This window comes from Macaca thibetana, chromosome 20 (genome assembly GCF_024542745.1).
Source record: "Macaca thibetana thibetana isolate TM-01 chromosome 20, ASM2454274v1, whole genome shotgun sequence".
Classification (NCBI taxonomy): Eukaryota; Metazoa; Chordata; class Mammalia; order Primates; family Cercopithecidae; genus Macaca; species Macaca thibetana.
This window is the reverse complement of record NC_065597.1, coordinates 27,402,422-27,419,009: the sequence shown is the minus strand read 5'-3', so window position 1 is coordinate 27,419,009 and position 16,588 is coordinate 27,402,422. Positions and strand designations below refer to the sequence as shown.

Below are 16,588 nucleotides of genomic sequence, written 5' to 3'. Positions count from 1 at the left end.
AAAGCTCAGAGAGGTGAATTCCTTCCCCAAGTCACACCGTAGGAGCTACAGGACTCCGGGTTCTCTGACCCCCAACACACACTGCGGTAATGGCAGCCCCCGCGCTTGCCTCTCACTCACCGCGCCAGGCACCGTTCTGAGCACTTGGCATCTCTGAAGTTTTTAAATTTTCTCAAGTACCCTATAGGCATCACCACCCCCCATTTTGCAGATGAGAAAACTGAGGCACAGAGAGGTTAACTAACTTGCTGGAGGTTGCAAGGCTTTGAATGATGGCCCCAGGGCTCAAGCCCAGGCTAATGTCCAGCCCCAGGTCATTGCCACCTCTCATACGGCCTCTCTCTGCCTCTGCACCTGTGGTGGACCTGTGTCCTCCTCACGGGCTCCCTGGCATCTGCAGCATCCCCTGTTAGGACCCCCCCTCTCTCAGGAGAAGGAAAACGTGGAAAACCTGAGACCGGCTTTCCCAGTCCTCTTTGCAGGTGGTGACTGGCCACAGACAGTGGTTCCTCTGACTGGATCCAGGCACCCCAGACTTGGAGTCAGATGCTGACTGCTGGAGCTGAGCACGGGGAGGGGCTGGGCCACAGCAGATCTATTTCTGATGCTGCAAAGGGCACCACCCTGAGCCTGAGGGTGTACCCTCCTTCATTTTGGTGCCTGAACATCTCCTACCCTTATCCATGCCCTGCCTGGAAATCTGAAGGTCACGGCAGAGAGGCTCAGGGTCCAAGTGGCCACGCATAAGCCCTGGCCCCTGCCTCCTATTTCACAGACAGGCTAGGAATGTTGTAAACACAGGTCCCAGGGCGCAGCTCCCAACCCTTTGTGCTCCTCTCCATCCCCTTCCCTTATGCTGCCCATTTAACAGCGGGTCCTTGATCCTACAGTTCCTGAGAATGCATCCCATCAGTGAATACATCAGGCAGATAATCTGTGTCTAATCCTTCATCATGCAAAGCTTTGAACAGTCCTTACACATTCTTGGAAGGATTCTTGAAATAGATTACTCCCACCAACAAATCATGTTGAACTTGATGTAACCTCCTGGGAACCCCAGATAATCTCAGCAGACTGCCTCCGGCATGGATCTGTGAAGCTGTGGCACCCAGAGACCCATAGAGCTTGCCCCACAGCCAATGTCCCCAAACCTCACTACCCTAAAAGCGTGTGCTTCTTGCTCTGTTGCCCAGGGTAGAGTGCAGTGGCATAGTCTCGGCTCACTGCAACCTCCGCCTCTTGGGTTCAAGTGATTCTCCTGCCTCAGCCTCCTGAGTAGCTGGAATTACAGGCACATGCCACCACACCCAGCTAATTATTGTATTTTTAGTAGAGATGGAGTTTCACCATGTTGGCCAGGCTAGTCTTGAACTCCTGACCTTAGGTGATCCACCCACCTCTAATCTCACATCTTTCTAACATTTGTGTGTCTGTTTTGAGAGGCAACTCTTGTATCATTCCTCAAGCCCACTTTGGTTTAATTTGTTATTGCAGCCTGCTTTAAACTGGAAAACCATATAGCCAAACTTTGTTAGGCTTAAAGTGAGAATGACAATTTATGAAATATGGTTTGAGGGGCTCTATGTGTAGAATACGCTTGTCTGCTAACTTCGTTCCGGTCTTGTGTGCATGCATGTGCGTGTGCATGTATGTCTGAGCACCTGTGTATGACAGAGACTGTACATACCTACAATAAGCTAAGTGTCTGCTCCTTGACCAGCCCCATCAAATACCCCATTGGCAAGGGTTTGAGACCACTCACCTCAGTGAGTCGGATGTCTGCAGGGATCCGGTCTCCGATCGAGAGAGACACGACATCTCCAGGAACCAGTTCTCGAGCAAGCAGGTGCTGGAGTTTTCCTTCTCTTAGGCTGCATTTGATGTGGTAAAAAGCAAGAGCATCCATGCTGACATTCGTTTTTATGCACTTTGATGCATTTGAACAAGGAGAAAAGAAACACACTTTTCTCTTTTAATACACACCAACCCTGTGCCTTTAGGGTGTCACTATTTTGAAATTAATATATCCTCTAAGACTTTAGGGAAAGTATGTGGTTTCTGGGCATCCCCGGGCCACATCTGAAAGACGAGGCCATTGCTATTTACCCTGCCTGGAAACCAGGTGGGCCGCATGCCGCAGGGAGGCTCCTGGGGTCAAGGTCAGTGGTTCTAAAGCCTCCGAATGCAGCCGGCAGAGTTTTGTCCTCAGAGCACACAGCACTCAGGGTGCAGGGTTTGTCTCCGGAAGTCAGGGATGGCACAGCCTTGTCATAGCTGGAAGCCCAGGACCTCCATTCCCGTGGGGCCGTGACCAGCTGCCCTCAGACTATGGATGTGCTTCTGTGCAGGCTCCGACTGGAATCCCCCACACTACTGCCCCTGGCCCATCCCAGCTGACTCTGACCTCCCACCTGGCCCCTTCAACCCCTCCTGCATATGGCAGCTGGAGCGCTCTTAGGACCCCAAACCAGATCCCAGCTCCCTCCTGCTCCAAACCCTCCGATGGCTTTCCTATGACCTTGGTACCAAACCCAAAGATCTACTCCGGGGCAGGCCAGCCTCCTGCAGCTCCCATCTCATTCCACCCAGCCCTCTTAAACACGCAGCTTCTTCTGGTCTCAGGGGCTTATGCAGACCTCTAACGCAGGAGCAGAAATTCCCCTCCTCCTTGTTAATGGAATGTGATCTTATTCAGGTATCCCCGCTCTCCCCACAGCCATGTGCCCCAGGGAGTGGGTCATGCCTGGCTAAGACCCCTGCTCTTGATTGGCTTAGGCATCAGCACATCACGCGACACTGGCCTGTGAGACGTGAGTGGATGTTTGCTGGGGGCTTGTGGGAAAAGACTTCCTTACTGTATGTGCATGTGTGCGCGCACACACACACACCTTCTTCTATAGGGCCTTTGCGTGTTTGGCTGTGATGCCTGGAGCTGTGGCAGCCGCCTTGGGACCATGAGGAGAGCCAGCCAAGAACCAATCCAACCCCTATAAGCTCAAGGTGGCAGGGTAAGGAGGTGAAAGGGCCAGGCCCTGGGTGCTCTGCTGAATTAAGTAACCCCACAGCTCCCACCTCAGATCCCTGGCTATGAGACAATATATTTTCTTAGGGTTTGTGCACTTGGACTTTCTGTTCCTTGTAGCCAAGAGCACCTGCCAGAGATATACCTGCTGCTCCCTCAGCACCTCCCACAGCTGGCTCCTCTTCCTCAGGCCTCAGCTTAAATGTCACCTCCTCTCTAAATGTCAGCCTGATCGACAGCTGTTTAGGGTTGTCCTCCCCTTCCACCAGCCACTATTACATCTCAGTGGGATTTATTTGTTTTGGTGGCCTTGGGCATTTTTTGGCTTTCGTGTACCTGGACAATTCCAAAATCATCTTGTTTCTTCATTGGCTGATTATGTACTCCCTTGGTAGGAATATGAGCTCCCCAGAGGCCGAGGCCTGTCCCTTTCTTCCACTTATATAACCTCAGTGCCCTTTCCCCAGGCATACAGTAGGTACTCAATACATATTTGATGCCTGCATCACGGATGGAGTAACACAGGGAAGGGTCCCGCATGGCAGGGTTTCCCCTGACTTGGAAACGGGTCTCAGCGACTCAGAGGGTGGGCTTCACCTCCTCAGCACTCTTCCAACTCTACCAGGCTGCCTGACACCGCTGTGTTTGTAATAAAACTGTCTTTCAGAAGCTACCTCCCGGGCAACATTAATAATGCACGCTATTCACCTGAAAGGCCAAGACTTGATATTTAAGCTTAAGATCGGTTCATCAAATCACATAAATCATTTATGTTTCCGTTTGCTCAGTTAATGATGTCACATGTCTGGATTTCTGACAGCATTGTTCATCTGACCAGCGAGCCCAGATGTTTCTACTGCTCCTGTGGCCCTTCTACAATGGACTCGCCCTCTCTGATGTGGGTCAATTCTGTATCCTCCTCTTCTTATTTGGTCCTTCGTCATTATCTGCCTTGTATTATACACACACCCCCCTTGAATGCTGACTCTTTGAGACGGGGGACCTTATCTCACTAGGGCTTTCTACCCCAGCCCCATGGCTCAGTTGTACAACATGTACCTGGGATATATACTAAAGCTCTCCCCGATAATTATCCTTCAGAAAATATGGAGTTGCCATGTGTTTGCCAAATGTTGGAAATGGGTCTTAGAGACTCAGAGGGTGGGCTGAGTTGTTCCCAGGCACCGCAGATCATGGGATACTTTTACTTTTTTTTTTTCTGAGACGGAGTTTCGCTCTTATCACATAGGCTGGAGTACAATGGGGCGATCTTGGCTCACGGCAACCTCCACCTCTGGGTTCAGGCAATTCTCCTGCCTCAGCCTCCCAAGTAGCTGGGATTATAGGCGCCCACCACCATGCCCAGCTAATTTTGTTTTTTTAAAAATTTTTAGTAGAGACAGGGTTTCACCATGTTGGCCAGGCTGGTCTTGAACTCCTGACCTCAGGTGGGCTGCCTACTTTGGCCTCCCAAAGTGCTGGGATTACAGGCATGAGCCACTGTACCTAGCTGATCACAGGATACTTTCTATCACTTTGAGTAGAATTGTCAGATGCCATATTGGACAGGGCAGATGATATTAATAGAACATTTCCTGCAAGTTGGATCGCACAGGGCTACGCTAAGCAGAAATGGCCATGGGGTACTGGTAGATTTTAAAATCTTTTCTCTTTCCTTGTTAAACATCTCTGGTAAGAGCTGTGCAATAACCAACAGCACCAAGGAAAGGTCTGGGCAGGAAAGAGGCTGTTGCGGCTGCTGAGCGGTTACTCAAGTTCACTCTCTCTGTACCCTATACTGCAGCCGATGTTCTCTTGGCTCCGCTTGTTAAAGACCTGGATCTTACTCTCCTGAGTCCATTCACTGAGAATTCAAATAAACCTCCAAACCCTCTCCCTAGAAAAAATACACAGTTCTGCACACTATTTCACAGGCTTTGTGGGCTACCCTCTTCCCAGAGTCACTCCTGCCACCTGTGGCCCTCAGGCTAGGCACCCTGATTTAGACACTGAAGATGGAGTTGAGGCCCAGAGAGGTTGAGTGACATGCTCAAGGACACACAGCAACCTGTTGGCAGGCGGAGACCAGGCCTTAGAACTCCCAGGGAGATGTGGTTCTCTTGTCTGACACTACCAAGGATACAACTTTCACCAAACATTTGCCGAACCCTCCAGCTCACTGGCTCCTCCAGTGAACCAAAAAGTCCCAGGGAGGCCCTGACTTACCAGTTACATTCTGGAGGAACCAGCTTGGTCAGCTCTTCCAGAGATTTCTCCGACCTGTACTCCTGGCAGGAAGCACATCAGATGTGCTGTTCAAAGGTGGGGACTCCATGAAGTTCCTGTCCCGCCCGGGTTACCCTGACCAGGACCTCGGGAAATACTCACCTGGATGAAGGCCACAGTGACCACGATGAGCACGGCCTAGACAGTAAACGGAGGAGGGTGTCAGTGCCAGAGGCTCGGTGGGAGGGGGGATGGGGCGTGGCAGGCTAGGGCCTTGTCTTTAATGACTGATTTCCTTTCTTCTTGCAAAATAAGTGCACAGTGCAGAAATTTAGAAAATATACTAGCCAAAAGAGGAGGAAAAAATGGACACTATCTTCTACTACCCAGAAGCGCACATTTTGGAGTACCCATCTAGATTTTTCTACGTAGACACACTTAAGGCACCGCATCATATAATATGGACATATTCTTTTATAAACTGCCATTTTCACTGAACATACTGCAAACACCCTTCACCATAGCAGATGTGGATCTTACTCCAGCCTTTTTTTTTTTTTTTTTTTTGAGATGGAGTCTCTGTCACCAGGCTGGAGTGCGATCTCTGCTCACTGCAACCTCTGCCTCCCGGTTTCAAGCAATTCTCCTGCCTCGGCCTCCCAAGTAGCTGGGACCACAGGCACATGCCACCATGCCCAGCCGATTGTTTTGTATTTTTAGTGGAGATGCGGTTTCACCATGTTGGCCAGGATGGTCTTGATCTCCTGACCTTGTGATCTGCTCCCCCTTGGCCTCCCAAAGTGCTGGGATTACAGGCGTGAGCCACCGCGCCCAGCCTACCCCAGCCTTTTAATTGGAAGTAGCAAATTCCATCATGTGGAATGAGTGTTTGTATTTTAAAAGACCAGCTGGAACGAACAGAAAGAAGTGGGGAATGACAGCCATCAAAAGGTGCTCAGGCCAGGCATGGTGGCTCACGCCTATAATCCCAACTATTTGGGAGGCCAAGGCAGGAAGATCACTCGAGGTCAAGAGTTTGAGACCAGCCTGGCCAACACAGGGAAATCCCATCTCTACTAAAAATATAAAAATTAGCCAGGCATGATGGCGGGCACCTGTAATCCCAGCTACTCAGGAGGCTGAGGCAGGAGAATTGCTTGAACCCGGGAAGCAGAGGTTGTAGTGAGCTGAGATCATGCCACTGCTGTCCAGCCTGGGCGACAGAGCAAGACTCTGTCTCAAAAAAAAAGAAAAAAGAAAAAAAAATGTGCTCAGGAGAAGCCAGACACAAAAGGTCATGTACTGTCTGAATCAATTTTTTTCTTATTAAAGTTCTAGGATACATGTGCAGAATGTGCATGTTTGCTACACAGGTATACATGTGCCATGTTGGTTTGCTGGACCCATCAACTCGCCATTTACATTAGATATTTTTCCTAATGCTGTCCCTCCCCCAGGGCCCCCACCCTATGAGAGGCCCCGGTGTGTGATGTTCCACGCCCTGTGTTCTCACTGTTCAACTCCCACCTATGAGTGGGTCACGCAGTGTTTGGTTTTCTGTCCTTGTGATAGTTTGCTTAGAATGATGGTTTCCAGCTTCATCCATGTCCCTGCAAAGGACACGAACTCATCCGTCTGAATCCGTTTCTGTGACATATCCAGAACACAGGTCAACCCACAGAGATAGAAGCAGATGGGTGGTTGCCAAGGGCTGGCAGGAGGGCGACAGGAAGTGAGTGACTGGTGAGCACAGGGTTTCCTTCTGGGGTGATGAAAATGTTTTGGAACCAGGCAGAGGAGGTGGTTGCAACATGTCATGAATGTACTCAATTCCACTGAATTGTTCACTGTGAAATAGTCAATATTTTATTATGTGAATTTCATCTAAATAAAAAAAAATGAGTGCTCAGTGGTTATCTCTGGGTAATGGATCAAGGGTGTTGTTCTTCGGAAGGCAAATATGCACAGCCCAGGCTCTATTCCCCCCATCCCAGGGTCATGGGTAAGGAATTCCCTGCAACACTGCTCTAGCAAAGACCCAGAAGCACCTGTGTGTCCACCAAGCAAGTGGCGGCCGAATAAACCAGGACACCTTGATATTAGGGTAAAGAAGGACGTGGATTTGCTTTCCTTTGTTTCTTCTGTACGTTCCTTTTCCCCATGCCTACAGCAAACTGTTTTTTTTCTTTGTATATAGTTACAAGCAGAGACTCAGCAGACCTGTGGCTGCCCGCCCAGGAGCCAAGCGCTGTCAGGGAACTCACCATGGCAATGCTGACGGCATCCTCATACTCCTTGGTGAGGACACTCACCAGGGCAGAGCCCAGTAGCAGCAGGATCAGGGGGTTCTTAAACTGAAGAGGAAATAACAGGGTGGGGCACGTTCTTTAGTCTCAGGGACCAGAATGGGTTTCTTACTGTGCAGAAGCTTGTGTGACAGGGATCTCAGTTCAAGGCCAGGCTTCCAGGTCAACACCATGGTGACCGAGGGCTGGGGAGGCCACCCCATGAAGTGGTCCTCCTCTGCCTGGAACTCCACCCCACTGACCCTCCCGGAGTCGTCCTGACACTGACGCCCTGAAGACACCGGCCTTGGCCCTGCCTTTGAGTTCTTGGCCTTGCCTCTCCCCATCCCCATGACGCTCCAGGCCAGATCTTCAGCAAGATGCCAGTCCTGGCTCAGAACAGCCAAGGGTCCTCTCTCACCACACCAGCTCCCCAAATGCTGCACATCCCAGTCACCAAACTTGGTGCCAACCTGCTCCTGTCACAGCCTCTAGGGACTCCAATGATGTCCCTCTTTAAAACAGCTGTTCCCAAAACTTCCTGACAGTATTTTTACTTTATTTTATATACCTGCCCCTTCATTGCAGAGACATCTCATGGTAGCTCATGTTCCAGAGGATTGAAAAGAAATGCAAACACATCAAACCGGATTCAGAAGGCAGACCACAGATCAGGATGAGGAAGAGAGTTCAACTAGCAACAAGGGCTGGGCGCAGGGGCTCACACTGTAATCCCAGCCCTTTGGGAGGCTGAAATGGGAGGATTGCTTGAGCCCAGGAGTTTTAATCCAGCCTGGGAAACACAGCAAAATCCCATCTTTACAAAAAGAAAATGAAAAAGTTAGCTGGGCATGGTGATGTGCACCTGTGGTCCCAGATAATCAGAAGGCTAAGGCAGGAGGATCACTTGGGCCTGAGAAATTGAGGCTGCAGTGAACCGTGGTGTGCCACTGCACTCCTGCTTGGACAGCAAAGAAACCCTATCTCAGAAAAAAAGTAATAATAATGCACCAGGTCTGGGCACCTTAATTCTCAGGCTGCCAAGCTCCTGGCGCTTCAGGACCTCTGCACCCTGCCCTCCAGCAACGTCCTCCATCCACATCCTCACACTGCTTCTCTTCTCATTTCACTCAGGTCTCTGCCCAGACGTCACCTCCTCAGAGCAACAGCCTAGTGCCTCCCTGCCATCGCGTCCAGAGGCTTAGGTCGTGTTAAGGTAGAATTCCTAATGGTGAGACTCCTGAGGCAGAGGAACAGTGCTGCCTTGTGAGGTAATGAGTTCCCTGTCACTGGGGGAAAGATAGGAGAATCACGACATTTGGCACGCAGGAGGAACTCAACACACGTAAGGAATTAATAAGGGAGTGCAGAAAGGATCTGTATACTCAAGGGCAGGAAAACCCAGCCCGTCAGGAGCTCCCGTCCAGTCCTACAAGGATTCCCACAGATGCTGAACCGACAAGCTGTAAGATGAATGAGCAGGTCCTCTGCTCTCAAGAAATTTAAGAGATTTCATTCTGAGGAACACCCTGGGTGGATGCTGGAAGAGGATCCTTGGTGCGAAGGAAGATGTTCACAGTGGGTTTCGACAGGGCAGAGTGGAAGGAGGACAACCAGGGGAAGTGGGGGAGTGGGTCCTAGTGGAAGAGGTGCCAGGGCAGAGCAAAGAGGCCTCCAGCCGCAGAGGGGAGGTCCTCCCTCACAGCTCACACTCAGCCTCCTTCCCTGGACCCCAGCTTCCGGGAGCCTCCACTGCCTCTTCTCAGTTCTGCAGTTTTAGGAAGCTTCTGGGCTAGCCAGAACGACCTGCATACCCAGAAGCCTATTTTGGTGCCAAAACGCATCGATGAATAACATTCCCAGAACACTGAGAACTGAGCCACAATCAGGGCGGGGACCTCAAGGAGAGTGGAGACAGAGGATGCTGCACGGAGGACTGTGATTGGTTCCGGAATCGACCAATGGAGGAAGCTGTAAACACAGAGCCAATAGGAAAGCAGCTGAAGCCAGGGGAAACCCAGGGGCCAGAGAATGAAGAAGGGGATGTCAGGTATGGCGCCAAGAGCATGCAAAAGGCTGGAAAAGGGGATCTAAGGCCATCTAAATGCCCTCAGGCACCTGGAAAATTCTGCCCGTTCACTGGGCCTTTCTGAACTGGTCCTGCAAAGGTGGCGGGGGCTGCCGACTTCTAGACTGAAACTTGGAGCCATGTCAATTGCAGTTTTCTCTTTCCTCTTCTTAGTGGCTTCCAGGCATTTGACTGTGTGCCTTTCATTCAGCACCGCGCCAGCACGGATGGCAGCAGCTAGCAAAGGAAGGGGCTCTGGGTGCAGCTCCCTGGCTGCACTTCTCTGCCCTGCTCCTCGCTGCTATGTGACTTTGGGCTCAGGTTACAGATTCTATAGGACACCCAGTTAAATCTGAATTTCAGATAAACAAGGAACTTTTTCTTTTTAGTATAAGCATGTCCACTGTAATATTTGGGACACACTTATACTAGAAGTTGCTTGTTTATCTATCTGAAATTCACTTTTGTTGTTGTTCTTGTTGCTGTTGTTGTTTGAGACAGGGTCTCACTCTGTTGTCCAGACTGGAGCGCAGTGGCACAATCTCAGTTCACCCACCTGCAGCCTCCACCTCCCAAGTTCCAACAATCCTCCCACTTAGCCTCCTGAGTAGCTGGGATTACAGGCATGGCACTACCACATCCGGCCAGTTTTTATATTTTTAGAAGAGACGGGGTTTCACCATGTTGGCCGGGCTGGTCTTGAACTCCTGGGCTCAAGTGATCCACCCGCCTCAGCCTCCCAAAGTGCTTGGATTACAGGCGTGAGCCACCACGCCCAGCCTGAAATTGAAATTTGTAGGGCATCCTATATTGTTATTTGCTAAACCTGGCAACTCGGGGGAAATCTTTCAACCTCTGTACTTCTCCTTCCTCAAGTGCAAAGCCCGGATTAAGAGGAGGATTAGTAAGTGCATGCTTACTTATTCACTTACTCACTTAGCCTGGGGCCCGGGGCCTGCTCAACTGTGTAAGAATGTGATCACTGTTTTTCCTGAACGCGGCTGCCTGGGGAGTTAGTGATTTGCTCATGGTTGATGCTCAGGCTGGCTGGGACAGTGCAAAAGGGGCAGGAGCTGTCCAAGGATGCTCTCCACCAACATTGAAAGATGGAATGGCTGCCCCACCCTCCCTGGCTTATGCTTGTTAATGCAAAGAATGACACCTCTGGTCCTACCTGATACAGGTATTTCTTCCACACAGGTTCACTGTTGTCAGCAACAAACTCATTCCAGCCATGGGCCAGCCGGCGCTGCGTCACCGAGAACTCCGACAGCCCAGTGTTTAAGTCCACCTGGAAGGAGAGGTTAGGCACAAGCTCACTGATGGGCCCAGCAAGGAATGAGGCAACAAGGTACAGACTCCCACTCTGGAAGGCAGTGGCTTCCATGATGGGCCAGGGACATGGGCTTGTCCACCAAGGTGCTGGGACTTGTTCAAAGACCCCATGCAGATGGGGCAGAGAGAGGAGGAAAAGGCCAGTGACCACTATAATTACAGCAGAAAAGATGACTATAACTCTAGTCTTAAATTTCAACAAATGGAACTGCAGTGTGGACCTCCAGCAATGCAGAAACACATATTTTCTTCTTTTAAAAAAATAAGTCTTGGGAATGTAAAATGGTACAGCTGTTATGGAAACTGTGTAGTTGTTCCTCAAAAAATTAAAAAGGGAGTTACCAGATCCAGCAATTCCACTTTGGGGTATATACCCAAAGGAACTGCTAGTGGGTCTCCAAGGATGTTTGTACAACCACGTCCATAGCACTGTTCACAAAAGCAAAAAGGGTGAAACAACCCACCAATCTGTCGAGGGAGAATGAATGCGTGAAACGTGGTGTACACACACATTGAAATAGTATTTAGCCTCAGAATGAAAGAAAATGCTGACACGTGCTACAACATGGATATACCTTTAAGTTGAACCTTGAGGATGAAGTTAAGTGAAATAAGCCAGTAACAAAAAGACAAATTCTGTTGATTCCACCTATGAATTACATAGACTAGTCAAATTCATAGAGACAGAAAGCAGAATGGTGGATGCCAGAGGCTGGAGGGAGAGGGGATGGGAGTGAGTGTTTAATGGAGACAGACTGTTGTACAAGATGAAAAGAATACTGGAGATGCTAATGTGCTCCCGCCTTACTGACTGTGGGTCTTAAGACCCTCCCATGAGAGGGTGCCACCCTATAATCTAGGGGAAGAAATGATGTCATGAAGCTTCCCTAAAAACCCAAAGATAGGATTCAGTGAGTTTTCACGTAGCTAAACACGGGGATGTGCCTGGAGAGTGGCACCCAGGGAGATGTTTGAACAGCTACGATCACAGCAGCACTGGGCATGGAAGCTCTGCGCCCCTTCCCCGATTACCTGCCCTATGCGTCTCTTCATCTGTATCCTTTGCCTTTATAATAAACTGGCAGGGCTTGGTGGCTTACGCCTGTAATCCCAGCACTTTGGGAGGCCAAGGCAGGCAGATCGCCTGAGGTCGGGAGTTCGAGACCAGCCTGACCAACAGGTAGAAACCCTGTCTCTACTAAAAATACAAAATTAGACAGGCGTGGTGGCGTGTGGCTGTAATCCCAACCACTCAGAAGGCTGAAGCAGGAGAATCGCATGAACCTGGGAGGCAGAGGTTGCAGTAAGTTGAGATTGTGCCATTGCACTGCAGCCTAGGCAACAAGAACGAAACTCCATCTCAAACAAAACAAAACAAGGCAAAACAAAAAACTATAATAAACTGATAAATGTAAAAAAAAAAAAATTCTGGAGATAGAGAATGACGATGGCTGTGCCATAGTGTGAATGTACTTAATGCAACTACAATGTACACTTCACAATGATTAAGGCCGGGCACAGTGACTCACACTTTAGGAGGCTGAGGTGGGGAGATCGCTGAACCCAGGAGTTCAAGGCTAGTCTGGGCAATATAGCATGATCTTGGCTCTACAAAAAATTTAAAAAAACAGCCCGTTGTGGTGGCAGACTCCTGTAGTCTCAGCTACTCAGGAGGCTGAGGCAGGAGGATTAAGCCCAGGAGGTATAGACTTCACCGGGCCTTGATTGCAGCACTGGACTCGAGCCTGGGCAACAGAGTGAGACCATGTCTTGGAAAAAAAAAAAAAACATGGTTAAGATGGTAAATTTTATGTCGTGTATTTACCACAATCAGACATTTTAAAAAATAGACCTGTCTTAAGAAACAAGAATATTTTTTGAAATGATAAACAAAACTGACAAACCTTTAGCCATGCTAAGAAAAAAAGAGAGAAGAACCAAATAAATACAAACAGAAATGAAAAAGGAGGCTTTACAAATTATATCACAGAAAGTCAAAGGGCCAGTAGTGGCTACCAGGAGCAACTATAGGCCAATAAATTGGAAAATATAGAAGAAATGGATACATTCCTACACACACAGACCCTACCCAGATTGAACCATGAAGAAATCCAAAACCTGAATAGGCCAATAACAGTAATACAATCGAAGCCATAATAAAAAGGCTTCCAGTTAGGAAAAGCCCAGGACCCAATGGCTTCACTGCTGAATTCTACCAAACATTCAAGGAAGCAATACCAATCCTACTCAAATTATTCTGAACAATAGATGAGTAGGAAATACTTTCATTCTATGAGGCCAGTATTACCTGGATACCAAAACCAGACAAAGACACATTTAAAAAAGAAAACTACTGGCCAATATCACTGATGACTATTGATGCAAAAATCTTCAGCAAGATACAAGCAAATTAAATGCAGTAACACATTAAAATGAAAATTCATCATGACCAAGTGGGATTTATCCCAAGGGTTCAAGGATGGCTCAACATACACGAATCAATTAATGTGACACATCTTATCAACAGAATGAAAGACAAAAACCATATGATTATTTCAATTAATACTGAAAAAACATTTGACAAAATTCAACATCCCTTCATGATAAAAACCCTAAAAAAAACTGGGTATAGAAGGAACATATCTCAACATAATAAAAAACATATATAACAGACCCAGGGCTAGTGTCATATTGAATGAGGAAAAACTGAAAGCTTTTCCGTAGGATGCCCACTTTTACCACCGTTATTCAACAGAGTACTATAAGTTCTAGCTGGAGCAATCAGACAAGAGTAACAAATAAAGGGCATCTAAATTGGAAAGGAAGAAATCAAATTATTCTTGTGTGCAGATGATATGATCTTATATTTGAAAAAACCTAAAGACTCCACCTAAAGCTGCTAGAACTCATAAACAAAATCAGGAAAGTTGGAGGGTACAAACTCAAATTACAAAGATCAGTAGCATTGCTATATGCTATGAGAAAGCAATCTGAAAAAGAAATCAATTAGGTAATCCCATTTATGAGAGCTACAAATTAAATATCTAGGAATTAACTTGAAGTAAAAATCTCTACAATGAAAACTATAAAACGTTGATGCAAGAAACTAAAGAAGACACAGAAAAATGGAAAAATATTCCATGTTCATGGGTTGGAAAAATCAATATCATTAAAATGTCCATACTACCCAAAGCAATCTATAGATTTAATGGAATCCCTATCAAAATACCAATGACATTCTCAACAGAAATAGAAAAAACAATTTTAAAATTTATATGGAACTTCAAAAGACCCAGAATAGCCAAAGCTATCTTAAGGAAAAAGAACAACACTGGAGGAATCATATTACCTGACTTTAAATTATGTTACAGAGCTTTAGTAACCAAAATGGCATGGTACTGACATAAAAACAGATACAGAGATCAGTGAAACAGAATAGAGAACCCAGATATAAATCCATACATCTACAGTGAACTCATTTTTGACAGAGGTGTCAAGAACATCCACCGGGGAAAGGGCAATCTCTTTGATAAATGGTACCGGGAAAACGAAATTTCCATATGCAGAAGAGTAAAATTTGACCTCTCTCTCTCATTATCAACAAAAATCAAATCAAAATGGATTAAAGGCAAGGTGGGCAGATTACCTGAGGTCAGGAGTTCCAGACCAGCCTGGCCAACATGGCAAAACCCCATCTCTACTAAAAATACAAAAATTAGCTGGGAGTGGCAGTGCATGCCTGTAAATTCCAGCTACTACAGGAGGCTGAGGCAGGAGAATCGCTTGAACCCAGGAGACGGAGGTTGTAGTGAGCTGAGATTGCACTACCTTGCTCCAGCCTGGGCAACAAAGTAAGACTCCATCTCAAAAAAACAGAAAAAGAAAAAGAAAAAAGATTAAAGACTTAAATCTAAGATCACAGACTATGAAACTACCAAGAGAACATTGGGGAAATTCTCCAGGACATTGAACTGGGCAAAGATTTCTTGAATAGTATCCTACAAGCACAGGCAACCAAAGCAAAAATGGATAAATGGAATTACATCAAGTTAAAAAGCTTCTGCACAGCAAAGGAAATCATCAACAAAGTGAAGAGACAACCCACAGAATAGGAGAAAATATTTGCAAACTACCCATCTGACACGGGATTAACAACCAGAATATATAAGGAGCTCAAACAACTCTACAGGAGAAAACCTAATAATCTGATTTTAAAATGGGCCAAAAGATCTGGATAGACATTTCTCAAAAGAAGACACAGGAATGGCAAACAGGTACATGAAAAGGTGCTCACCATCACTGACCATCAGAGAAATGCAAATCGAAACTACAATGAGATATCATCTCACCACAGTTAAAATGGCTTTTATCCAAAAGTCAGGCAATAACAAATCCTGGATGTGGAGAAAAGGGAACCCTTGTACACTGTTGGTAGGAATGTAAATTAGTACAACTCTAGCGAACAGTTTGGAGGGTTCCTCAAAACACTTAAAAATATGCTGGGCGCGGTGGCTCATGCCTGTAATCCCAGCACTTTGGGAGGCAGAGGCGGGTGGATCATGAGGTCAGGAGATAGACACTATCCTGGCTAACACGGTGAAATCCCGTCTCTACTAAAAATACAAAAAGATTAGCTGGGCGTGCTGGCAGGTGCCTGTAGTCCCAGCTACTCGGGAGGCTGAGGCATAAGAATGGCATGAACCCGGGAGGTGGAGCTTGCAGTGAGCCGCGATCGCACCACTGCAGTCCAGCCTGGGCAACAGAGAGAGACTCTGTCTCAAACAAAACAAAACAAAACAAAAACTAAAAACTAAAAATACAACTATTATATGATCCACAATCCCACTCCTAGACACATAACCAAAAGAAAGGAAATCAGAATATTGAAGAGCTGTCTATACTCCCATGTTTATCGCAGCACTATTCACAATAGCCAAGGTTTGGAAGGAGCCTAAGTGCCCATCAACAGATGAATGAATAAAGAAAATGTGGTACATATACACAATGGAGTACTATGCACCCATAAAAAAGAATGAGATCCTGTCATTTGCAACAATATGGATGGACCTGGAGGTCATTATATTAAGTGAAATAACATAGTGACCTCCAGGCGCAGAAAGGCAAACTTTGCAGGTTCTCACTGATTTGTGGGAGCTAAAAATTAAAATAACTGAACTCATGGAGACAGTAGGATGGTTACCAGGGCCTGGTAAGGGTAGTTGGGAGAAAGTAGAGAGGGTTATGGGTACAAAAAATATAGTTAGAAAGAATAAATAAGACCTAGTATTTGCTGGCACAACAGGGTGATTGTTGTCAAAAATAATTTAATTGTACATTTAAAAATAACTAAAAGAGTGTAAGTGGATGACTTGTAACACAAAGGATAAATGCTTGAGGTGATGGAGACCCTGTTTACCCTGATGTGATTATTACACAGTGGATGCCTGTATCAAAGGCATACAGAGATACACTGTATCTCTGGAACCCATAAATATATACCTACTATGTACCCACAAAAATTAAAAAAGAAACAGTAGCTAAAACAATTATATTGTGCCCAACACCATTCAAGTTCTTTCTGTAAACAAATTCATTAAATACAGCTGCTTTATGAGTAATAATGGAAGGAAACTTTGTTGTTCTGGTCACAAC

The 16,588-nt window shown here is 46.9% G+C and overlaps 1 protein-coding gene across 2 annotated transcripts in view; it reads right to left on the bottom strand.

Annotated features, from left to right (window-relative positions):
- ATP2C2 (ATPase secretory pathway Ca2+ transporting 2) overlaps nt 1-16,588 on the bottom strand; it is an 89,253-nt gene that overhangs the window by 42,067 nt on the left and 30,598 nt on the right. For both annotated transcript variants that reach the window (XM_050773612.1, XM_050773613.1), the window contains exons 3-7: nt 10,776-10,892; nt 7,513-7,602; nt 5,411-5,446; nt 5,249-5,310; nt 1,763-1,871 (exon numbers count right to left, since the gene is read on the bottom strand). In XM_050773612.1, coding sequence (XP_050629569.1) covers nt 1,763-1,871; nt 5,249-5,310; nt 5,411-5,446; nt 7,513-7,602; nt 10,776-10,892 — 414 coding nt within the window. The remainder of the gene's footprint in view (nt 1-1,762; nt 1,872-5,248; nt 5,311-5,410; nt 5,447-7,512; nt 7,603-10,775; nt 10,893-16,588) is intronic.